This window comes from Ochotona curzoniae, unplaced genomic scaffold (genome assembly GCF_017591425.1).
Source record: "Ochotona curzoniae isolate NIBS_2020 unplaced genomic scaffold, NIBS_Ocur_1.0 contig_3498, whole genome shotgun sequence".
Classification (NCBI taxonomy): Eukaryota; Metazoa; Chordata; class Mammalia; order Lagomorpha; family Ochotonidae; genus Ochotona; species Ochotona curzoniae.
Genome location: NW_024465885.1, coordinates 28,683,509 through 28,708,906, shown reverse-complemented (window position 1 = coordinate 28,708,906; position 25,398 = coordinate 28,683,509). Strand labels below are relative to the sequence as shown.

Genomic DNA, 25,398 nt, shown 5'->3' with positions numbered 1-25,398 from the left:
ACCTCTTAACAGTAGGTCATTTACACAGAGCAGCGGGGATCCCTAGAGTGGAGCAGGAGGACAGGAGGAGGCCTGTATCTCAACCCTTTAGAATCCCAGATCCTTACCAAGAACTCAGTATGGACACCAAGGACTATATCCCAACTGCCAAGGAGACCATGGGTAATGGGAGTGCGCTTGTAGGCCGAGAACCCTGAGGTCATCCATTCCCTATCAGATCTCCCACATGGGATGGAAGAAGCCCAGATTCTTCCTCACAGGATCTAATGACATCGGAACAACAGCCAGGAGCCCTGAGTAAACTCAGAAACTGAAGAACAATAAACTTCCTTTGGGACTCAGGAGAGGAGCTTAATCTTGTCCTTACTTAGTACCAACTTTGGCTCCCCACTCTCTCTGGCAATGACCATCAGGGTCGCTCTGGAGCTCACCACCCAAAAAATTGGATCGGAGAGACAGAGACCAATAAAGACAGCTTAGAACAGACAGGAAGCAGTCAGCTTGAACTCCCATATACCTTACTAGGTAAGACACTCCTCACTAAGATATTGAAGACTTCTCTGCACACCCTCCTAAAACTGTTCTGCTCCTCAATTATTAATATATGGCATGTTTGAGTTATAAGCCTGTTTGGACTAGCCTAAAATTTGCTAAGTACAGTAGAAATCACGCTTGAATACTGTAAGCTGTTAAATATAAAAATGAAAATAGACACGATACAGCTGAATAGTACCTTATAGCCATTTTAAGGTGTACAGAACCCGGTTGTGTATAAACTAAAATTGAAATGTCAATGAAGTAGTCACAGGATGTGGGTAAGAACTTGTATTTTCTAACATACTGGTCACTCAATACCATGTCAATTAACTTTATGATGTTGTAAATAGATGCTGAAGTTGTGTAATGGCTTTTCATTGGAGAAGATGACAGTCCCCCAGCTCTGCTTTCAGACCAGTGATGGTCTCCCAATGAAACTGTTGAATTTATCTGGACAATAAGATGCCGGAATTTCTGCATGGCCCACTCCCGCAATGAAAGAATCATGCTGGTTATGAACTATATTACTACAATAATATGGAGCAATTTAATATGGGGGGAGGGCTTTTTGGAGGAGTTGGGCAAATCCCATAGCCTATGAAACTGTGTCAGAAAATGAATTTAAAAAATAAACTTTTAATTCATTAAAAGAAAATAGAATGGATTCCATAGTTACATACATTTTATTTCAACATATCTCTGTTTAATTCTTATGAATTGAAATTATTTACTAAATGACACCAACAGATTATAAATTATTCCAGGCTAGATTCTTTACTAATTCACAGTCTTTCCTCTCAGTACAAAATTTAATGTGTTTATGCTGGATTATGTAATGGTCTGTAGTTAACACCAGCGAGTTATTTTCACTGATTGTAATGTGATTAAATGATAATTTGCATTTAAGGAACCGTAAAATGTGTAATTCTGACATTTAACTGGAATAGCAAAGTGATTCTTGTCATCTGCTATGCTTTTTCCCCAACCACATTATTGTAGGATTTTTTTCTATAGGTACTACCACCTTTACATTGAGGGGCAATCAGTGTACGCTAAAATGACATCAGTAAATGGTTTCATAGCATTTGATCTTGACCTTGAAGAATGAACTGAAGATGTTTAGCTGGAAGGAAGACTAGCATTCCTTGAAAGCAAAACAGCATGAGCAACAGCATAGAGACCCATAAGAAGGGTCACTATTGATTTGCAGGGAGTGTCATAAGTTCAGCTCAATCAGATTGACAAGCATTGCTTGATCCTATGGACATCAGCAATGAGTCACATAGTGAATTTCAGCTTTATTTTATTGGACAAGTAAGAGTCATTTAAGCAATCTAAACCTCACTTCTTTTATTTATGCCCCACCACAATCCATTCCAAACTCAAACTGCGCTTGTTTAAAGAATGAAAAAATAAATAGCTTGGCACAGTGCTTAGCACACAGATGCCCTCAATAACAATCACAATAATGTGGGCCAAGCTTTACATTTTGAAAAGAAGACTTGGTTCTCTAAAATACATAGTAATATGATAATAAATGATCAAAGAGATAAGAATTTTGGGAAAAGAAATGAAAGTTATTGCACAGGCTCAGGAATTGGCACATACTTGAATAGGTGTAACAAAAATAAAATTGCCTACAATGAATGGCTGGAGAATGAAGATTGGAATGTTGGAGGAGTACGTTTTTGTGGCACATCACAATTTGCATTCTATGTTTAAACTCCACAGAGTATTGAGTAAATATAAATCTCTAACGGGGGGGGGGTTCAGAAGTAGGACCAAACCCACCCCCAGGATGACTAGGACATCTATAGAGAAATCTTGTTGACAGACATGCCTTCCATTCTATATCCCATCAGACAGAACCATGGGCTAGGGCAACTGTAAAGGTGGGCTCTTGGAGATATCTGTAAAGAATGATAGGGAGTAGTGGCTTGATAAGAACTCCAGAATGTCACATGTTTATGGATTTAATAGTAAGGAAGGGAAGGAATAGAAAGTATACAAAACATTTGTGGCTTTATTTCTGTTCTTAAAATTATTTCTTATTCATACAGAGTGGAAACTTTCACATATTTCACAATATAGATTTAGAAGCCTAATGATACTTCCTGCCCCACCCTCCTTCAGGCCCACACTCCCATCCACCCTCTGATTTCTTTAATTCTTTTTTTATTCGCCTAGTATTTATGACAGTGAAAGCAAGAAGTTAATCAGTTTGCAGTAACATGATCTAAATCATGTTCTTTAGAATTTTCATTTATCTTTATACTACAGGATTTTCAAAGAATTGTTGATATAAGGGTAATGAACTTGCCACATTATAAGGTCAACCAAAGAAAAGATATTTGAGAGAAACACAAAAGCATCAATTAATATCTTCTTACAATCAAAATATTGTAACATGATTTCTTTTCTGTTCTGACATGTAACATGACTTTTCAGTCTATGGATGCAAAGCAAGTGAAAAGGATTGTTCATTATGTAGAAATAGCAGTGATTATTTTAAACATTTGAGTCTTGTTTTTTTCACTTACAAGATTTGTTTTGTTACATTTAATAGGCTCGTTTGAATAACTAGGTTATGGTCATTCTGTGTTGATTTCTTTTTAATGTTTAGTTTCTTTTTTGGGGGGGTCATCTTTAAGACAGATTTAATTTACACAACCATTTTACAGACATCAAGTTCTGAAAATTTTACAGTTATATCAGTTCTAGTATAGAAATGCTGACAAGATAAAAAATACAAAAATGATGAAGTCTGAATCCAAACTTCCTCTTAGGTATTTTGCAGCTGACAGCAAAGATACTGATCCAGAGGAATCAAGGAGACAGGTTTTATTCTTTGAGTTCAGATATACCTTCAAAGCACTTAGAGCATTGGTATGTGTCTGTGCTTTGGTTTGTCTTTGTCTAAGGTCAAAGTGGTTGTACAGAAGGCAAAGTTTTGCAATTCTGGGTGTGTTTCAGCATCCAGTCCCCTGATGCCCCACCCAATTGTGTTGGCACCACATGACAGTGAAGTGATTTAACACTGAGGCAATCCTAATAGATTATTTTAAGTGACTTGAATTTGCTTTCACACTCTTCAAAAGATCTCAGCACCTGAATTAGTGAGAACAATTAAATCCTCGAATGCCTTTTGGATAAAAGCTGACAAGCTTATTGAGATTTTAGCATTTGATTCTAAACGAATATTCATACAAGAGTGTTCTGGAAGAGACTTCTGATCTTTAAGAGTGTATTACCAATCATCGTTCTGTGTGCAATATTTAGAAGACATGAGAACTCATTGCCAGAGTATGTGCGGTGTTAAATTTGCCAGTACATTTCAAAATACTTCAAATGTCTGACTCATATATGCAAATGTTTTCTTTGAAATAAACTGTGAAAATTTTCCACCAGCGCCTTATCCAAAATATTGTCATGCTAAGAATGAGATTTTATTTGGCAACCACAAAGGTTGGTGAGTCTGGTTAAGAATGTAAAGGTCAAGTTTTGGTTTTGATAGAAACTTCGATCCACTTCTTTAGAAAGGAATTTCTAATTCTCCCTCACCATGCTTAGTGCAAGTTGGTCATTATCCTAGTTAACCTAGTTAGTTTCATTCTTTCTGTCAAGCTAATTTTCTAGCAATTTTTTTTTTTTTTGAAAAAAGGAAAGCATCAAAACTCTACCGTGATATGAGGAAGATACATCAGTGGAGAGTTTTTAAAGAATTTTGTTTTATTTGTAAGACTTGCTTCCTACAAACATTGCTTTCATTGAAGAGGATTAGCTTATGAAATTTCATTCTGCAATAATTATAACCATTTACAGAAAAAGAGATGAAGCCAATCCACTGCCTTTTGCACTGGCATTCCATTAGGGTGCCCGTTCTAGTCCAGGCTGTTCCACTTCATATTCAGTTCCCTGATTATGGCCTGTGAAAGCAGTGGAGGATGGTCCAAGTCTTTGGAACCCCGTAACCATGAGGGAGACCCACGAGACGCTCCTGCTCCCAGCTTCAGAGCAGCCTCTAGCCATTGCAGCTATCTGGAGTGTGAACTAGTGGATGTAAGATGTCTGTCTCTGTGTCTCTTGCTGTCTGTAACTCTGAATTTCAAATAAAATACATGGATCTTAAAAAAAAAACAAAACCTAGAAATGTGACCTGATTAACAAAGACAAAAAGAATCCTTAGACCTTTCTCTATTAGCTCTTGTATTTGTCAGGGAACACAGGTGTCCATATGTATTCAAACATCCTGAATGACACTTAGCATTGCTTTTGTGGCAGCCTAGCGCACTTTGTAGAAAAAAGGAGAGCTGCATCATGTGATTGCAGGTGGCCTTCCAAAGCACAATCCAAATACATTCACATCAGGAAAGTTGCACTAAACTTTAGCATTAAACTTCATTTTCTCCTCCAATGCTTATACATCAAAGTAACCATAGGGTGAACAATATGGTATTTGTGTAAATTGGTTCCTTAGCTAACATATGTGATCATTTCTGTTTTTTTAACTGTTATATACGAATGTATCTATCTACCTATCTGGGTAAGTAGATGGATAGATAGACAGATATAGATATAGTCTACCATTACATTATAGATATTTTTAAGCTTATGTGAAAGTAGAAAGTAGTAATATCTTCCCAAATACCTATCACCCATTTAATAGTTAAGTAATGATCTTTTGTGTTTTTCCTTTATGCCTGCACCATCTCTGACCCTCACTAGAATATGTTGCATTAAAAACAACAAGAATTCCCTAATACATGGTCTTCAAGTAGTTAGTCATTATCAAAATGCCTCAACCATCTCTGGATATTTTTGGTATGATAACTGACTTGATTAATATCTAAACAACAAGATTCATTTGATCAATATGTTTCTTAAACACTCTCAACATCTTTTCCTGTCTCTTGTTTCTTCCTATTTGTTACTTGGAAAAACCAGTTGTTTGCTCTGTAGTCTCTTGTTGTCTAAAACTTTTAAAAAAAGATTTATTTTGTTTGTTTGAAAAGCGGAACTGCAGACAGAGAAAGAGAGAGTTCTTCCATCTGCTGGCTTATTCCCCAAGTGGCTGCCCCAGGGTTGGATCACACCATATTAGGAGCCAGGAACTTCTTCTTGTTCTCCGATTGGGTACAGAGACCCAAGCACTTGGCCCATCCTCTGCTGCTTTTCCAGGTGTATTAGCATGGAATTGGATCAGAAGTGCAACAGCCTGGACTTAAACTGATGCTCATATGAAATGTTGGCACTGCAAGCGATGTCTTAACCTGTCAGGTGTGATGCTGGCCCTCAGAATGTTTTCTCATTTAACTAGATCATCTGTCCTTATTTTCTGGAATCTGGTAATTAGATAAAGAAATTTGGTATAATTTATTCCTTCCCTCTCCTTATCTTCTCTCAACTTCCCTCTGCTCATCTCCCATCTCATTCTTTCTTTCCTCTAATCCTCCCCCCATTCCTCCCTTCCTTTTTTCCTTTAATCCTTAAGAATTAGAAGTATGATGTGCATCTATCACAAAGCATAGATTCTGTTTTTGTTTATTCCTTTTGTGATTTTAAGCATCCATTGATGAATATTGTCTGAATCCAATATCGTGTTTGGGTGCTTCCAAATGATAATTTCATAACTGCATTGTCCTTAGTTGATTCATGATAGTACATACCTAGTTCTCATTAAAAAATCAGATTAACGTTTGTTTTCTAATGTATTAAAGAATTTTCACATATAATTTTTAAGGTAAACATTGATTTTACCTATTTTGAACTTACAAATTTGTGTAATTTATATATAATTTTTAATGAATTTCAGTAATTGCACTTGTTAATAATAAAATAAAAACCTTTGTCTATAATATACCCCAGTAAGAATATTATCAATATGATTTTAGTTGTTTTCAAAATATGGTTGTTTAATGATGTGACAAAATTTCTAGAAGCATTTTGTATATTTCCTCTCCTAGTCCTACGTGGAGAACAGATGTATTCCAATATTAATGTGTTTAGGATCTAGGAAGAGCATCAGGAATGCAACACTCGTAGTTATCACTGTTTTAGAACTCTTCAGTAGCAATATTTTTGAACACAATTTTAGGATTACAAAATGCAAAATCATCAATATACAGACATAATCTGACTTATTAAGGATCACAATCTTGGAAGCTGACTTTCCTCTCACATGACTCACCTTTTCATTAGAAAACTTGACAGGGGTAGAAATCATACATTTGTTCACTGTTCATAGCTCATACTAGATATTAGTACCTTTTCATCACTAGCCATAACCGATACACTATAAAATCATCTAAGAAAGTATTGGACTTTAAAGAATAATAAAAATTTAATTGTACTTTTAAAAACGTCGATTTGCTCCTTAAGGGTGTCTCGCATGGACTGATGCATTCCTACATCTTAGAGCAGTTGAGTGATTAGCAATGAGATGACTGACAAAATCCAAAGTACTCATCCTATATCTTTCTTCAACCACACTACTACTAAATCTGCATTTCCTTATTGATATATTAGGGGAGAATAAATTCTAAAGGCTGGTGACTATTGATTACTTAATGGAAGGTGATAGGGTAGAGAAATGCTGAAGTGAATCTATTCTTATTAGCCCTAGTAGAAATCACACTGTAATCTACATTAATATTCAATATGTAGAAGGCAGGCTGGATATAGACTATACAATTTTCCCAGGTGTTGTCTATAATCATTAATAAGAATATTTTAAGCATATAAAAAGGGAACAGATTTCTCTGCATTCATATTGTTTGTAGGTCAATCAGCCAAATTCAACTCTGTCATCTCTTGAGTGATGTTGGCCTCAAGGAAATGTTTACTAAGTAAGTTGTGGTGACTAATACTCTGGGAGGTCACCAGGGTTAGGAAGCACTAAGAGAAAAGATTTGGTGTTTTCCAGCATGGTTCTCCATTTCAGCCCTCCTCTTCCTCATCTTCCACAAGCTGAAGGGTTTGTTCAGTGGAGGTGGCAAGTCAGCAAAAGGCATTAATTTGGTCTAACACAGCCACAGTCCTTGAGGCAATACCCCATGTCACTCATCTATCAGACTAACTCCTTGTCACATGTCAGAATCTTTTTATTTCAGCTTCTTTTAAAGGGAAACCAGGGAATTTAAAGATAGTTTGTGGGAAGACATGAGTACAGGAATGCTTTTATAACCTAGGGTTTTTTGAAACTGACTTCAACTGAAATGTGCTTTGATTTCTGAAAGTATAAAATAATGTTTTACAGATTACAAAATCCTGGTCTACATTTTTAAAATTACTTGGTTAGCTTTAGTACCACAAGCTAGTTTGAAAAACATCATTAACTTGGTATATGAAACACAAAGTTTGAAGCATATGAAGACATCTTCCTGAGATTTGTGAATACACAAAGAACATTTTAGGCTTTCATCTTCCCAATAGTGTGTACAATTAAATAAAATGCGGAAAGAGCTTTGTTTCAACTCAATTGCTAATGAATTTGGAAAAAAATTATTTAAGCACATTTTTCGCTTTGTAGCATATCAAGAATTACTTGTAATTATGTGCTTAGAATGAGTTGTGTTAGAATAATAATTTAGCTTTATAAGCAAAAGGAATCCAGGAAAACAAATCATCTTCTACTAACAAATTGAGCTATTTCTCAAAATCAGCAAATACTACTGAATCAGAGTCTCACTGTAATTCAATTTTAGGTGTAGAAAATCTCAGTTTTACTCACAATCATAAACTCTGCACAATTAAATGTTGTTTTCAATTTCAATAAGCCCACTTGTGTGCATTCCCTAACATTTTCAGAGAGTCTCAAATTACCAAGAGTAACAGTAGATTTACTCTGTGTGTGTGTGTGTGTAACAAACGTGTCTCTATGAGGCATGAAGAAGAGTCTACTCAGATGCCTGCTTTTTGTTTTACTGTTGTTCTTTGTGTTTGGGGTGGTGGGTTAGCACTGTCTGCATTACATTCAGTAATTGAAATGGTAATTAGCTCATTTCAAGAATTCTGAAGGTAGAATTGTCTTTGGAAAAATAGAAAATGGAAATTGTATATGCTAGTTCCCTATTGATTTTATAATGTGTAAAGATTTTCTCCCATTCTGTTGGTTGCTTCCTCACTTTTTCGCTTCTGGAGTTTCTATTCTGTTCAAACCATTAATCTCTTCTTTTCTCTGTTTCTGAACCAATACCAAACTGTCTTAAGGAACACTGCCCAGTACTATTTTCTGTATTCCTGCTGTTGAATTTTTATGTCTTTTCATTTAAGGGGATGTAAAGTAACTGTGTAATAAAGACTATCATATCCAGATGTGAAGATACAATGCAGTATGCATTTGTACTTCCAGATCAAAGATGGACTCCAATGTAACTGTTGGAAATATCTTGACAAAAGGATTATACTGTTATAATAAGATAGGTAGAAATCAGTTGAGGGAGAGGGGTTTTGGATAGGGAGAAAGGGAAATGCCAGAGCTTATTGAACTGTATTATCACATACAATAAATTTTTAAGAGAAATTATTTTTTAAAAAGTTGCGAATACGGGGGTTACACACACACACATACACAAAGAAAGAGAGAGAGAGACACTCCACTATTTGATCCTCTCCCCAGATTGCCACAATGGCCAGGCCCGGGTCAGGTCTAAGCCAGAAACCAGGAGCTTCACTTGGTTCTGTCATATTAGTGGCAGGGACCCAAACACTTGTGTTTCTTTGATTGCTGTTGCGAGGCCATTATCAAGGGGTTGAATGAGAAGTGGACTAGCTGGGACACAACTCTACCCTTATGAAATGCCAGTGTTGGTGATAGCTTTGCTTACTACAACACAATGCAAATCCTTATGTTTGGTTTTTAAAATTTTACAAATAATAATTTTCCATTTATCACTTACTTTAAATTCTAATTATTGCATATTTCATTGAATATGAGCTTTATGTTAGGAAGCTTAATTTATTTTAAGATTTCTTTTTATTAAGTAGGTAGATCAGAATTATGGGAGCGATGGACAGGAAATCCTCTATCTGCTGGATCACTCCTCAAATGGCTGTAATGGACAGGTGGGCAGTTTGAAGCCGGGAGCTTCTTTCAGGTCTCCCACACACCCACTTGCAGGGTCCCAAGGCTTTGAGCCATCTTCTACTGTTTTCCCAGGCCATAAGGAACAAGCTGAATCTCAACTGGAGCTGCTGAGACATGAACCAGTGTCCATATGGGATGCCTCACATGTGGGTTCTCGTGTGTCTCTTTTAGGTACTCATCTTCAGATCCAGCTGCCTGTTGGTGGTTTGTGAAGTAGCAGTACAGGATAGCACAACAGCTTTGCCTCTATAAACAAACTAAAAGACCAGGATTAGACCTCTAGTTCCTGGCTTAGATCTGGAGCAGCATAGGCTGTTGCGGCAATTTGGGGAATGTTAGTGGAAGGAGGATTTCTGTTTGGCTGTCTCTCCCTCTCTGTGTAACTCTGTCAGAAAAAATAAATCTTTTTTTTTTTTTTAAATAGAACAGCTTTATTCTTTTTGTTAAGATTTATTTTTATTGAAAAGGCGGATATACAGAGAGGAGAGACAGAGAGGAAGATCTTCCGTCCGATGATTCACTCCCCAGGAGCTGGATGGGAGGTGGGGCTGCCGGGATTAGAACCGGCGCCCATATGGGACCCCGGGCGAGTAAGGTGAGGATCTTAACCACTGCGCCATCGCACCGGGCCCAAACAATAAATCTTAAAAAAAGACTTGGATTTAAAAGTTACCTCCTTTATATAACGTTCATAGAATGTTACAGCCAGAATTAAGCTGTTTTATCTTGTTTTGATTTTTTATTTTACTGATACTGGTTTTTATTCAATTTTTATCTTATTGACATTTTATTGATGTTGGACACTAAGCAACATATTTGTTGAAATCCATTTTGTGTATATGTTTCCTTTAGTTCCTCACTGAAGCATCATGGTTTAAAAAAAATAACAATAATATCTCTGAAATGTTTCACTGGGAGCTATGCCATATAAATTTACAAACCACTATCTCTTAAATTCAGCTTAAGAGAAAATTCATGTAAAATTAATCTTGCAAAGTAATAAAATATTATTTACATTAATTTGAGCACTAATGATGACTATTCAATTGTCATTTCCAAGAGAATCAGGAATACTACAAATTAAAAATTTTTTAACCAAGTTTTTTTTCAAGGTGCTTAACCTTGTAAAAGATATTTTATCAACTGTGTTATGAAAGCCTTAAAAATTTTGTATCATCATTATCTTTGCATTTTCAGTTGCAAGAGTTTCAAAAACTGTATTTGCAAGAGATGCTAGTTATTAGGCTAAAATCTAATAAACTTATTAGTTTCAGCAATTAAAGTTACAAAGTATAAGTTTTCTTTCTTTTTTCTTTTCCTATGTTACAGCGCAGCAGCAGTTTTGGTAATTTTGATCGTTTCCGGAATATTTCTGTATCAAAGCCAATTGATTCTACCGAGGTTAGTATTCTATCCCACTTTTATGAGTTTTGCAAACTCATGAATGCAATATCTGTGTTAAAAGAAGAGTAAGGAAGGTCAATACATTTTCAAATCATAGCCTTGCGTGTATTCTGATGATAAATGATACTTATAATCTGTATCATGCATGGTGTTATGAATACAAATCTAAGGAGTTGAACAAGACATTTGTTCAGAAAGATAGAATATGAACTTTAAAACAAAATTACAGTCCAAATGAAGGACAATTCCAAGTTCCTTTAGTATTCATTCCTGTAACATTTCATGTATAAATACAATATATAATTTCACATCATTTGCAATTTCTAAAAATTAAGAAATGCTGGGATGACTTAATTTTAAATGTGTTAGAGTAGGACAGCTGAATGTTCCTACACTTCAACTGTGTACATTGAAATGTCTCATTAGTAATCATTTCTACATATGTCTGTAAATCACAGTTTAAAAGTAGCTCAAGAACAGCTTCCTGTATAATTGAGTTTGCATAATAACAACAGAAATACTAACAATAATATCAGGATTTAATTGATCATTTACCATGAAGCAACACGGTTTTAAGCATTTTGCCTACCTGTGCCAAGGAATCAATTTCCATTTCTATATTGAATAAATGTGGTTGTTTCATTGAGTAAAATTAAATCACAGCATTAATAAATGCCAAAGTTAGAATTTAACCTGGTCTCTTACTCCCAGTATTATTCTGTCTCACTATGCAGGAGTCACTCATGTTCAGCAGTTAGTAATAGATACATACTGCAAAAACTAGTAATGCTGTACTCGTTTATCTCCGCACCTGAGTCAGCTGATAAAGACTTCTTTTTAGTTTGGTGTGTTTTAATCTTATGCTTGTCTTCAGCTGTATTTACCTACATAATTTAAAAATATTTTGACTTCAATAACAAATATTCTGGGTAAAAACAATGCCAACAAGATGACATTTATTAATATTTAATAAGTATTTCCTATAGTACATGTTTATGTATATATTCACTCTGCACACTTATATGTAATATTTATTTCTTTTACCAATCCATATATGCTTCTTAATGAGTTTATTATAACCACATGATCTATCAACATCTAGCTAATTGTAAGGAATACCATGTTTTATACACAGTCTCAGAGGGAATGAGGGAGGGAGGGGAAGAAGGAGAGAGAGATTTTATATAAATGTATAACTCTGTCCAATCACACACAACTACATTCTACTGATGTTTAGTTCGTAATTTTAGAGTTAACCTATAAAAGCGTATCAGGATCAATCAGGTTCATTACATGATGACTTAGCAATTTGTGAAATTTTAAGGAACCTAATAAATTAGTTTTCACATTTTACTAAAAATGTAGCAATCATTTGTCATTTAACACACTTCCATTGCAGGCTAGGATTTCCAATGGGCACTCAGGAACATTTGTTGTAATAACAGGTGACAATTCTTTCAAAGCCAGAATAGAAGGGTAGACAGTTCTTAGATAACACCATGACTAATAATTATCTCATTTAAAATGTGCCATAAGCTTTATAAGGCAGCATAGTAAAATGTCAAACTCCAAAATCCATAGGCACAGTTTCTTTGATTCCTCTGTTAATAATGATAGAAAACAATGCAAAATATTTGTGATACTTAATTTAAAATTTAGGCAATATTAGACAGAATATAACAAGAGACTTTATTTTTCCTACTTAGTATTGTAATTACAATAAGGACAAGCAAAGTTTAACTAGAGAGAAGGGAAAAAGGATAAAGGCTCACTCTAAAATTTTAATGTGCTTCCAAATTGTATTTTATGCAGGGCTTTTGAATTAAGCAAAGAGTCTTTGCCTTTATAACCTTGAATGCAGAAATTAATAAAGTGCAATGAGGGCTTAAATTGGCTGTCCACTCATATTTGTCATAGGCAATTTGGGGTAAGATATGAGGCAAAACATAATATTGATTAATAATGATATTAACTATGTGGTCAAACTTCCATATTAAAATATGCAAGTTCACAAAGGAGAAGTTTCCCATCATTTTTTATGTTCAGAGAAATCTTAGCTGCTTCCTAACAGGAATGGTGAGCAGCACTAAACCGTGGAACTCTGCAGGGTCCCTTCTTGTACATCTAAAGTACTAAGGATGTGTAATTCAATTATGTCTTCTAAAGAAAAAACTCCACTGCAAAGGTCTGTAGAAAAAGCTTCATTTACTTAAAAAAGATACTTTTAGTTATGTGACTGGCCCTATTTTAGACAATCAGAACAGAAAAAGAAAGAGAGAGAGAGAGTCTCTAATCTCTTGGATAATGTATTCTGATGGGAAATTCACAGTGTAATTAAATTTGCAAGCTGAAGGGAATCTAAGAGTCACCTGACACAAGATACAAATTGTACTCAAGTGGTGTGCTGTTATTTGGTTTGGGGACCCACAACTGGGGACCACTTCTAGAGAAACAGAGGGAAATCTTAGATGTAACTAAAGGATGAAGTAGTGGAGATAGCTTTTGCTTAGTTTATATTCTATTTAATATCCAATATCAATCACAGCTATTAATTAAATCATTTGATTTTAAAAATTAAATTATATCCTTCTGGGCTATGAATGCTATGTTTTATTTTGATTTATATGGGGAGTTACTGGTTTAACAAAACCCCAAATAAGAAATTGTTAGTAGTTACAACACATGACTTACATTAAGGGTTCTTTACTCAGTAATAGAATTAGTTCATATTTACTGTTGCTTAACAATATGCACAATTTCATCATCCATTACTAAAATTGCAATTTCTCAATTGATTTAATTAATACTGAAACTTCTGAAAGTTAACATTTAAAATCTTATTTGAAGCAAGAGGATATTTTGGTGCTTTTTTAGTACTAAAAATCACCTTTCTCTGAAAAATATATCTCCCAATTATGTACACAATCACTTATTTATCATAAGTTTTACTTCAATTTTGTGCATGTTTAAAACAATATGGAAAACAGCAATTCTTCAATGTAACTGTTAAAAAAATAACCCATATTTTCTAGAAGAATTTCTGACGTAGAACTCAGATGGTTTAGTGCCCAAACCTTAATTTTCTGAGTTTGTATCACACGTAACTTCAAAGATTCGTGTTATATATATTATGTGATTGAAATGTTGAAGATTTCTTAAAAGTATTGGAAGTCCCTAAACTTGGAATCTGCTTGCTAACAATACTTTTACATCATTGGTTCTTCTTATTTCTTTGTTTTGCTTTTGTAAATAATCCTACACCAGAAACATGAAGGAGAACCCATTAATGAAAGTGGAGAACAAAATAAAGCTTCAACTAATGGAGGAGGTTTGGGTAAGAAAATGAGAAATATTTCATGGACAATGAAGAAAAAAGTTGGTAAAAAATACATCAAAGCTCTTTCTGAGGAAAAGGTAAGTAGAATATTCTTGTCATTTGCATTAGTTTTGCTATTTTTCTGCAATATTCAATAGATTTTTGTTCTGTGGAAAAGTACTCAAATACCATAGAAAATACCAAGACATTTATATTCTCCCAGAGTCATCATGGCCAGTAGTTAGATAGAAGAAGTTGTTATTACTCTGTGTAGGAGAAACCAAGGATCAGAATGATCACACACTTGCACATGAACCCACAGCTAGAACAGTCTGTCAGCTGTGCGGTAACATCAACACTTCATTCTTTCTACTGACAAATAAGCATCTATTTTATGTAAAGTATTTTTAACCCCATCATCAAGTGATGTAAACTTAAATTGACTCTACTTTTTGGCTTTTATGGATAATGTTGACATAGAAGTTTGTTTGACAAGTCTTTTGTGTGGAAATATTTTTACAATTCTCTTAGCTAGATAATTTTAGCGTCTGGTTTTCCAAGGCGGATGCATCTTGGTGCTTTAACACCAGCAGTTAATGAGGCTTCAGATTTCTTAGCATCTTTGCCAATACTTGTTTTGTCCTTTTTAGTGCCAGCCATCCCACTGGGTGTGAAATGGAATTTCATTTTTGTTATGGTATACATTTTCCTGATGACTACTGAGATTAAAAATTGTTACATGCTCATCAACCATTTTTACAAGTATTTAAAGAAATGTTTATTCCGATCCTTTGCCTTTTTCTGATTTCTTTTGTCATTTTTTTGTTGCTTCTTTTTCAACATTTTTAGATTCCATTCTGAAGAATCCTCAATAAGATATATAGGACATGATATAGTTTGGTTTACCCATACAGTTGACTGCATTTTCACGTTCTTGGCAGTGTTATATATAGCAGCAATGCTCATAATTTTATTATAATCCAATTTGCCTATTTTTTCTTTTATTAGTTGTGTTTCTTTTACCATATTTAAAAAGCATTGCCTAACCCAAAACCATTAAGGTTTGCATTAAGATATTCTTCTAAGTTTTATTGCCTTAACATTTAAAATTTGGAGTATTATCTATGTTGAGTTAATTTTACTAAATAGTGTTAAGCATCCAGCTTCATTGTGGGCCTGAAAGTTTATCCTGTCATCCCAACATAATTTGTTGAAAAGACTATTACTTCACTACTATATTATCTCAGCATGACTTGTTGAGAATCAATGGACCAGAACTCTAGGATCATAAACGTATGGATCCTAATATCTGGATTTATTTATGGGTCCCATAACTATTCCACTGACTTATGCCCACCTTTCTTTTAATCCCATTTCTACAGTGCTTCTATTCTTAGCACACCACAAAAGTAGTATTACTTTCAGTTGTGAAATCTGTGGTTTTAACACAGATGATATCCTCACATGTAAAACATTTCTTAGTTTCCCTGACTGGGATTTCTTTCATCTTTTCTTCTTCCTGAAAGTTTCCTTTCATAACTTCACTTTCCTTACAATGTCATTGGAAAGCATATCTACTTAATGCTTGGTTCTAGACATACTACTCAATGTACCCTCTCCTCTTAAGTGACATCATCTAATTTCACGATTTTAGTTTCACAATTATACCTCTATGATGTATTCATTTATCTGATATACTTACTTAATAAAATATCTAACACATCCAATAAATACCTAAATCCTAATGTATCTAACCTGAAATATTGATTTTCTATACCTCTACTACAAATACATAAATTTCTGCCTCATATTTAAAGTTATAATATATAACAGTGTCATAATTATAAATGTAAGAAGAGAAAGGATATTCTAAAATTCTTCTCATCTTTTTCCATACAAAATCATCAGCATAAACTTTTTTATTCCAAAACATATCTGTAATTTCCCCATATAAATTGTTTCTTCTTTAGACTAAGAAATCAAACTCTTACCTAAATTGTTATAATAATTACCCATTTGCTTTTTTCCACCCCTTCCCTGATAAAATTCACCTTTTCATAAAAGCTAGAAAGAAATATGAAAAAGGGAAACAAGGACATATAATTAACCTTTACAGTTCACTTATACTGTGTTCAGACCTCTGAGAAGCCCACTTCACAAAGAGGAAGATACTAGACACTTATTGAAGTACATTTCTGTTAAGGATAAGGATGAGAAAGAAGACAATGTATAGTGTGATTTTTCAAGCTGGAATGCAAGTTTGACATCTATAAAAGCAAACAGAGAAGCAGGATCTGGTAGATGTCAAGTTTCAACGAAGTGCTGAGACAAGTTGGTCACTGGAATGGATTCAGATATGCTCCATTATTTTGGTCGTTTTTTAAAAGCACAGCTTCATTGAAAGCATGTGGATGGAGGCAGAGAGGGACTACCTAGTGCTGTAGTAAGAAAGGTTCTGGTGCAAAAGATCCAAGTATGGATTCCACGGCCCCCCACACAAGATCTAATAAAGCTCTTCGTGAGGCAGCTCTATCTACATTTTTGACTAAACCTGTTCCTAACACCCTCTTTTCCCTGCATCAGTGTTATTGTCCCCCTGAACAATCCAAACTAATTCTGAGTTCAGTTAATTTGATTTTGCTGTTTCTTCTGCTTGGACAACTGTGTGTAAAGCTTCCCATAGTAGTATTTTCAAAGTGTTCAGCTTACTCATTCACAGCAAAGACCCTACAGCAGAAAGCTTGGCGATTACTTCATCGAAATTAGCCAATCTTCTATAAGCCTGACCCTATTAACCATTTTTCTCACATCACCCATGTCTGTTTCCATTGTGGGACTCTTGCACTTTTTGTTTACAAAGCATCCTCCAAAACACTATAAACTAGAATGAGCACATTAGTGTGAGGCCACTGTTACCTCGTTGATCAATGTATCTGCAGTTACTTGAGTAGCCCTTGGTATCTAGGAAATGTTTTTATAAACTTGTGAGTGACTGAATGGATGAATAGATGGAGGCTAGAAGCAGAGCTAAAACCAAATGTATATCGTATCTATATTCTGATGTTTTATCAATGTTTAGAAATGCTCAAAAATGAGGAATATTGGATCACAATCTGATTGATACTAAGAAATGCAGAGTTGTGGTCCAAACTATCAAAATATGGAAAACATCTGAGATGTTTTCAAGGAAATATAATTTGGTTTTAAATTGTCTCTTTTCTAATTTTATGCAAGATTTGCTTTTCACTTGACTGGGTGCAAGCATGCTATGAGATTTGTAAAGCTTCTTAGATAAGCTTTGCTTTTGAATTGCTAAGTGTGCATGTTTTATTCATGTCTAGTGATCTAGTAGGGTGCAAATAACTGATGTGAAACAACTGTGCATAGTTTAAGCTTGTAGTGTCAGATATCAAAGGATTAAAATGGTGGTAAATAGATGATAAGGAGAACATGAAGAAGTATTATGGCTCTACGAGATGTCAATAAATCCAACATTTCTGATCAAATAATCTTGATATGATATTTAACCTAATTTTTCTAAGCTGAGCCATTATAATTTCAGTTGAATTCTACAATAAGAAATTTCCTGAATAAGGAGTTTGTCGTAGTGTAATACAGAAATTGAACTGAAGATGAATAACTGTTATCATTTCTAATGTTGTGTTACTAAGTGTTTTATTCCCCTAACTATGTCTTATTCGATCAGTGCTCACAGTGCATGGAAATTCACTCATTGCACTTACACTCTGATATGTTTTTCTAAAGGATGAAGAAGTGGGAGATGATACTCTTCCCTATCGGAACAGTGACCCCATGATCGGGACCCACACGGAGAAGGTCTCCCTTAAAGCCAGTGATTCTTTGGATAGTCTCTACAGTGGGCAGAGTTCATCAAGTAAGAGAAGCAAGACCTTCTATGCCTGAGTTAAAAGAATGGAAAACAACATCCTGGGCCCATTAAGAATTATTAATTATATTGTGGCCGGAATAGCTCAGTTGGGAGAGTGTTAGACTGAAGAATTATTAATTATCTTAGCACTAAGGTTCTAGCTACTTGGTAAAAGGAATGGTGAAAATTTCCGGTAGAAAGAATCTACACAAAGTTATTGTTTACAAGGACACATAATACACCAGGCAGTATTAGGTATTATTTTGAAACTTCTGAGTCTTGAGCCAATAACCAGCAGCATTTTGGGGGATTGCCATCAGCGCCCCCCCCCAAAAAAAGCACAGGTAATTAAATCTCCTCATTTAAAATAAAAATGTTACATTAAGGAGACCTAACATTAAGTAAAAATAGTTTGAAATTACAGCTCAGTGAAATCTTGTTCTCTCTTTTTGTTTATTTTTTTTTACAATACAGATTTATAAGCATAAGGGTTCATTCCTCCTCCATCATTTTCACCCTCCCTGCAATCCCATATATTGCTTTCCCCAAGTTATTAAAATAGTAGTTATAAATTTCACCATTACAAGCTTCACTTTCTGATATATGAACGTATCATGACATGTCAAATATAGGAAAAGATATGAAGTGCAGTATCGTGATGTCAAAGTATATTTACAAGTATTATTGGGAATCTCTCCCTGCCTCTTTTTTCTGCCCTTCTCTCTTCTCCCTATCACTCTATCTCTTTATCAACTCTACTTTATTCTTAAAGCTCTCTGAAGAAAATAGAGCATTTTTGATCAATTCTAGCATTTACTTTATAAGTCTTAGCCAGCATTCGTGTGCAAAGATCGAAGATATTTATAAATACCCAAAGGTAGAAATGTCACCAATTAGGTCCCAGAAGCAAATCAGTAAGTAGAAAGAGTAACCATGAATCTCACACCTACTTTCTTCTATTAGTAACAGCTCATATTAACCGGTGACCAACACAGATTTCCCTAACAAATATTAACATCTTTCTAAGCAGAAATCCTCATTTACTATTTAGTCCTATTTCTTACTACGACATTTGGATGAAACTACTGACACTGCAGGGTGCCTTAGCCTATGTAAACTATTTTATGTCCCTCTAATCTTTGCAGGCCTTTTAAATGTTTTTTTTTTTTAAACCAAGTTTATTTTCCATTTCCTTTGAAATCAACTGCTGCTCTTATTTGAAGATAGATCACTAAGACCAGATGTTTCAAATATCTTGAATTTTATTTCTATTTTTCCATTGGCTGTGGGACTATTATTTTTTTGGAAAAAAAGTTTTATGCAGAAGCATTTGCAGGATGTATTTTTGAGTGTGTTAAATTCAGATTTCATTAGTATTCATTTCTGCTGGAAGTTTTAAGATTCTAAATTGTGATGCTGAATGCAAGGAGCATTTAGCTACTAGAATGTGTCATGAAAAGCCACAGTCAAGGGTGGCCATGGAATGCAGGATACTGTGGTCCATTTCACTGTTACATTAAGCAACAAAATTTTCACAATCACATGCAACTCACCTTTCCTTTCCATCATTTCACACACAATATAAGATGTTGCAAAGGCCATTTACCTCATTTCCATATTGTATAGTAGCAAAACCTGGGTGGTCCTTCCATGGAGCTGAACACAGCATGTGCATGTTGAAGGAAAGGGTCACATGATGACTGAGCAAGGGGCAGAATCTTTGCTAACTCTAGGAAGTCAGAATTGCACCTTTTAAAATTTTTTATTTTATGATACAATTCCATAGGTTCTGGGATTTCCTTTGCTCCCTCCCCAAATTCCACCCCCCAATGATTTCCTCTGTAATTATTACAATAGTATAGTCCTTCTTAACCAGTCATAGATCCATCATTCTGCTATTTAAGTGTATCCTGACACTTCAAGTACGGACAATGGCAGGGATTCTAGCATCCTATTTTCCAAGATTTATTTAGCAATTTTCTTGGGAGTCCATCTTTGATCTGGAAGTACAAATGCATACTGCATTGTATCTACATATCTAGATGTGACAGTCTCTGTTACACAGTTACTGTAATTCCTTTGTTGTTGTTGTTTGATCCCTTGAGCTTCAAGATCAGAAAGAAAGAAGGTCACAATGCAAGGATTTGGTTCAGTTTTAAAAGCCTACTTTAAGCAGTTTCCCTTTAGGCCTTCATACATTTGGATACACTCCACCTTTGCCCCAAGCTCCCAGGGAAAAGAAGTTGCACCTTTAATACATCAGGTTATTGCTCCAAATGGCCTTTGGTATACAGTAGCACCATGAGGGGGATGATAATTTTATTGACAGTTTTCAGAAGTTTTTAGGGATAAGTTTATAAATTAGTATTATCATGTGCGTGGTCATTCTCGATCAACAGCACACAGAGATGAAACTGTTGCTATCATTTTCTATATTTCCCTGTATGAAAATCATTATCTTGATTATGCAGGTTTAAACAAACACCTTCTGCTTCTTTGCAAGTATGCAAAGCTTACTTCATTGTGTCCTAGATTGGATTACAGAGACTAATTGAAAGGGTGTTCAGGTTAGACAGTAGAGAGAGAGTGTCAACATTGGTAGGGAAAGTGTCAGAAATGATTCAGGGAAAGAGGTCAATGACAGAGAGTGCTTGGGAGGTGGAAGGAGGGATCCAGCTAACTGTCAGCATGGTTTGTCAATGTCTGGTTTCATCCAGTGGTTGACTCAAATGTTAGCGGTCTGCCACAAAAACTGTTATTAACCTGACCTGTACTTCCATCAGGTGGAATAACAACCTGTTCAGATGGTACAAGTAACCGTGATAGCTTCCGATTGGATGATGACACCCCCTACTCAGGACCATTCTGTGGCCGTGCCCGAGTGCACACGGACTTCACTCCGAGCCCCTATGACACTGACTCCCTCAAAATCAAGGTGAGTGAGCAAGGCTTCTGCCATCGATGAGTTTTCCAAGTGCTGACGGTATGATCCCTTTTAAGAAATACAATGAGAAATGGCGGGGGGCGGGGATTCCATTCTGAACAGCAAAGATGCAGGAAGAATTTGAACAAAACATGGAAGGTGAGGTAGGGGAAACCCGTAGGACCACGCTGTTAGCATTTCTGCTCTTACAAATACAATACAGGTTCAGAGTAAGAGGATGATGACCAGGAATCATTTACCTCTCTCTGAAAATGGGAAGCTTCTCAAGTTCTGAAAAGATGCAGCTGTCCCCAATACATGTTAAAATAAAAAAAAAAACAAAACAAAGAAGGGAATGAGAGAAAATAGAAATATCAGCAAGGGCAGACCCAAAGTCTTTGGTAAATAGCATTGGTCATATAACTCTAGGAATTTTTGTATTGGTTGTCATGAGTAACCACAGCTGTTTCTCCCAATGATACTCCCGCCTGAGTTTGTTCTCCCTACTCTCATTTGCTGTACTCATTTCCTATTACTAAGTGACACTTAAAGACCTCAAACAATGAGAATGTGCTAATAGCTCACAGTCTCTGTCAGTGATGATATGACTCAGCTGAAGTCTTAAAGGCTGAAATCAAGGTGTCAGCCCAAGCTTCTGGCAGACCTTAGTTTCTTTCTTGCTAGAAATCCAGCAGAAGCCTTCTCAGTGACAGATCTGCCAAGAAAGCCTTAGTCTACAGCATGATGCTTTCTTCTTTCAAGGCCAAGTGGGAAAAGCTCTGAGGAGTTTCAGTGTGTTTTCTGATTCAGTCAGTCTCATCCAGCTCATCTTCCTTTTCATGAACTCAATCCACTCATTTGGTGCGTTAATTAACTGTACAAAAGTCTTTCTGTCATGGTCATGAATGTGAAAATCATCATTTCAGTGGTCCTGCTCACACTGAACACACATACTACAGATAGAAGACTTCCTGTTAAAATATTTTACAGACATTAAGTTATACCTTTTAGAATCACAAAATGCCATAAAACAAAGGACACAGATTAGGAATTTTTCTGTACAGTTAAAACTAAACTTAAGCAATGATTATGCTATATTATAGAATACTGATGCAAGTATTTGGCATTTAAAGGGCTCAGCTGATTTTATCTCTTCAATACTATCACTTCTGAGTAAGATAAGCTAGAGGATGAAGAAAACATTGTTCACCTCTGATAGCTGCTAAGTCTTTTCTAGATGCTTTGATGTTAAGTACAAATCTTTTGGAAAGGAGGCTGTGGCCCCTAGCCACTGTCAGGAATGGGAAGTGGAAGGTAACAAATGTAATGCATTTTGAATCATAACATCTTTTCAACTACCCTGAAATATCAGTCCAGGGAACTATCAGAAGAGTACTGGCACCTATGGTAATTCTTGTGGAATTCTTACAGAGCACACTGAACCTCATGCAGCTGTGATGACTGAATTATCATTGTTTCCACTAAGAATTTTATTAAAAATGAAAATGGGTGTTTTAGTGACCTGTGGGCTTTCCTGGAAAACAGAGCTTTCCAAATTTTAAGGGTATGAGTTTATATTTACAAGTTTAAATGATAGTAGCAAGGATTTAATAAAGAACTCACTTGCAGAGACTTCAGGAGATTCTGGGAAATTTGCTGGTCTGTTTAGCTGATGCCATCTAACCTAGTGTTTGATTTTCTATAATTAAATGTAGAAAGGCCTAGAGTAACAGCTCACAGGGCCTGACAGGCAAATAATCTCAAGTCAGAAAGATCAAATATGTCAATCATGTTGAATTCTACTGCCACAGAGTTTGTATTTCAGATGAAAAGATAAAAAATTCACACAAACACAGGAAACACTTTTTTGGTAGCAGAATGAATACTTTGTTTGAGGGGACATGGTGGCAAAAATATTAGAACATTCTCTGAGTCAGAAGGCTATGTCACAAAGGAGTAACTATGGCTCTTAAAAGTAGGCATTATAAATGAGTTTTCTTTATGAGGAAATGTATAGTAAGGGGATTTTCTACACTTAGTAATAACTGGTAACTGGTAGCCTGAGTTCTTAGACATAAATAAAGAAAACAATGGAGAAGAAATTAATTATAACATTTCTGTTATCTATGAATCACTTTAATATGATATTGGTATTATCCCAGTTTCCTATGATTCCATTTGTTCTACCAAATTTCACACAGTTCTTTCAAATTGGATTCATATATTCTGTTGCCTTTAGAAAGGAGACATGATAGATATCATTTGCAAAACGCCAATGGGGATGTGGACAGGAATGCTGAATAACAAGGTGGGAAACTTCAAATTTATTTACGTGGATGTCATCTCAGAAGAGGAGGAAGCCCCCAAGAAAATAAAGACCCACCGAAGGAGTAAAGTTGGAAAGCCGGAGACTTTGTTAGAGTTCCTAGAAAGGATCCACCTCCAGGTGAGCAAATGTGTGCCTATTTCATTGATAACTGCTTGGAATAATGGAAGAGAGTAGACCATTTTTGTGCAGAAATTCCAGAAGTGGAGGCATAGTGGAGAAGATGCTTCTGGGGAGCCCAGTCTAGTGCCTGAGTGCCTGAGTGGGACTTTCACTACTACTCCTATGGGGGAACACCCTGGGAGATAGAAGAATATAGCTTCAATAGTTGTATCCTGGATATCAACATAGGAGACCCTGATCGAATTCTCAGCTCTTGACGTCCCCTCCCTGGATGTTGCAGAAATTTAGAGAATAAATCATCAGATGGATTCTCTCTCTCTTCCTCCTTTTTCTAACTCTAAAATAAACAATAAAAAAGAATTGCAGCAAAGGAAAATCTGTTTTCCTAGAACAGATCTTATTTCTCCTTTTATTGCTTTTATTATGCAAGGACAGGTCTTGATATAACATCCCTTGGACTAAAACCTAATAGTACTTAGCAGTGACGGATTAATGTTGAGAAAGTGCAGCAAGAATGGAAAAATACCTAGCAGAATAAAATGCCCAGAGAAAATATCTAAATGAGAGTGATAAACAAAGTATGAAGAACCAAATAAAAGTCCAGAGAAGTGAAAGGAAAATGAAGAGGAAAGTATTTTCTGTAGAGCAGAGATCAAAAATCAAGTTGAAAGGATACAACTATAAACATTTAAAAAGCAATTTATTAGAAAATAGCAATCATTAAGCCACACTGATTGTGCTTCAAATACTATTGTCTATACTTACAATCTAATTATTTTCCTGTGCATTAGCAAATTTTTATGAAATATCTCCTCTGTTAAATGCTGTGTATGTAAAATACACTTACTCTTCGTCAATTTATGGCTTTACAATCCATTTCTTAAATTAACTAAGCAGTACTCTGGTAGTTTTCAAAATGCATCAAAGCAATAGCCAATTAAACTTCCTTTAATTGTGTTCTCTGACTTATATATTTATGCTCCTATTTGTGAAGATGATATCTAAGCCTTTTGGTATAAAGAATGATCAAATAGTTCATGGAAAATGTGGATTGTAAAAATGTATTTATGACATGCATAAATTTCAAAATTTCTTTGCACAAAAATAAACTTATGTTTAAATTTCATTCTCATAGATACTATTTTAACATATTTTTCATGAAAGAGAGAGACATAAAATCAAGCATCCCATGTGCTGGTTCACTCCCCGACTGCTACAACAGCAGGACTGGGTCAGTCTGAAATTAGAAGCCAGGAAATCCATCCAGGTCTCTCAGAGGGGCACCTATGTCCAGCTACTTGAGCCATCATCTGCTGTCTCCCGGGGCACATACCAAAGAAAGCTGGAATCAAGTTAGAGCTTGAACTTAGGTGCTCCTGTGTGGAATACAAACGTCCCAACTGGCAGCTTAAAACCCAGGCCAAATATGCACTCCTAGGTGATACAAACATTTTGAAGTGCCTTCATACTAGTGTTGGTATAACCCAAATGAGATAGTCAGTGAAGAAACTATCTCCACAGATCTTCCTTAAATCCTCTGATGTTACTTGTTCTGTGACTTGTAGAAAAGCAAGACTAAGGGAGTTAATTGACTTAGAGGAGAACTCACAGAACATTATGTCAGAATGGGAATTTTCATGTCCTCTGTCCTAATTCAATGTTTTTCTAGGTTGCACAATTTTTTTATTTTGGTTTTTATTTTTGATGTTGTTTACATGGTTGACCAGGGTGGGAAGGGTCGAGGACTAGGGAAGTGTGAGGGAGACCACTGTTTCCAAACTTTCCCTATCTTCCT

At 35.4% G+C, this 25,398-nt stretch overlaps 1 protein-coding gene across 2 annotated transcripts in view; it reads left to right on the top strand.

Annotated features, from left to right (window-relative positions):
* SAMSN1 (SAM domain, SH3 domain and nuclear localization signals 1) overlaps positions 1 to 25,398 on the top strand; it is an 85,042-nt gene that overhangs the window by 42,556 nt on the left and 17,088 nt on the right. For both annotated transcript variants that reach the window (XM_040980642.1, XM_040980643.1), the window contains exons 2-6: positions 10,952 to 11,023; positions 14,291 to 14,440; positions 18,108 to 18,237; positions 21,015 to 21,166; positions 23,394 to 23,600. In XM_040980642.1, coding sequence (XP_040836576.1) covers positions 10,952 to 11,023; positions 14,291 to 14,440; positions 18,108 to 18,237; positions 21,015 to 21,166; positions 23,394 to 23,600 — 711 coding nt within the window. The remainder of the gene's footprint in view (positions 1 to 10,951; positions 11,024 to 14,290; positions 14,441 to 18,107; positions 18,238 to 21,014; positions 21,167 to 23,393; positions 23,601 to 25,398) is intronic.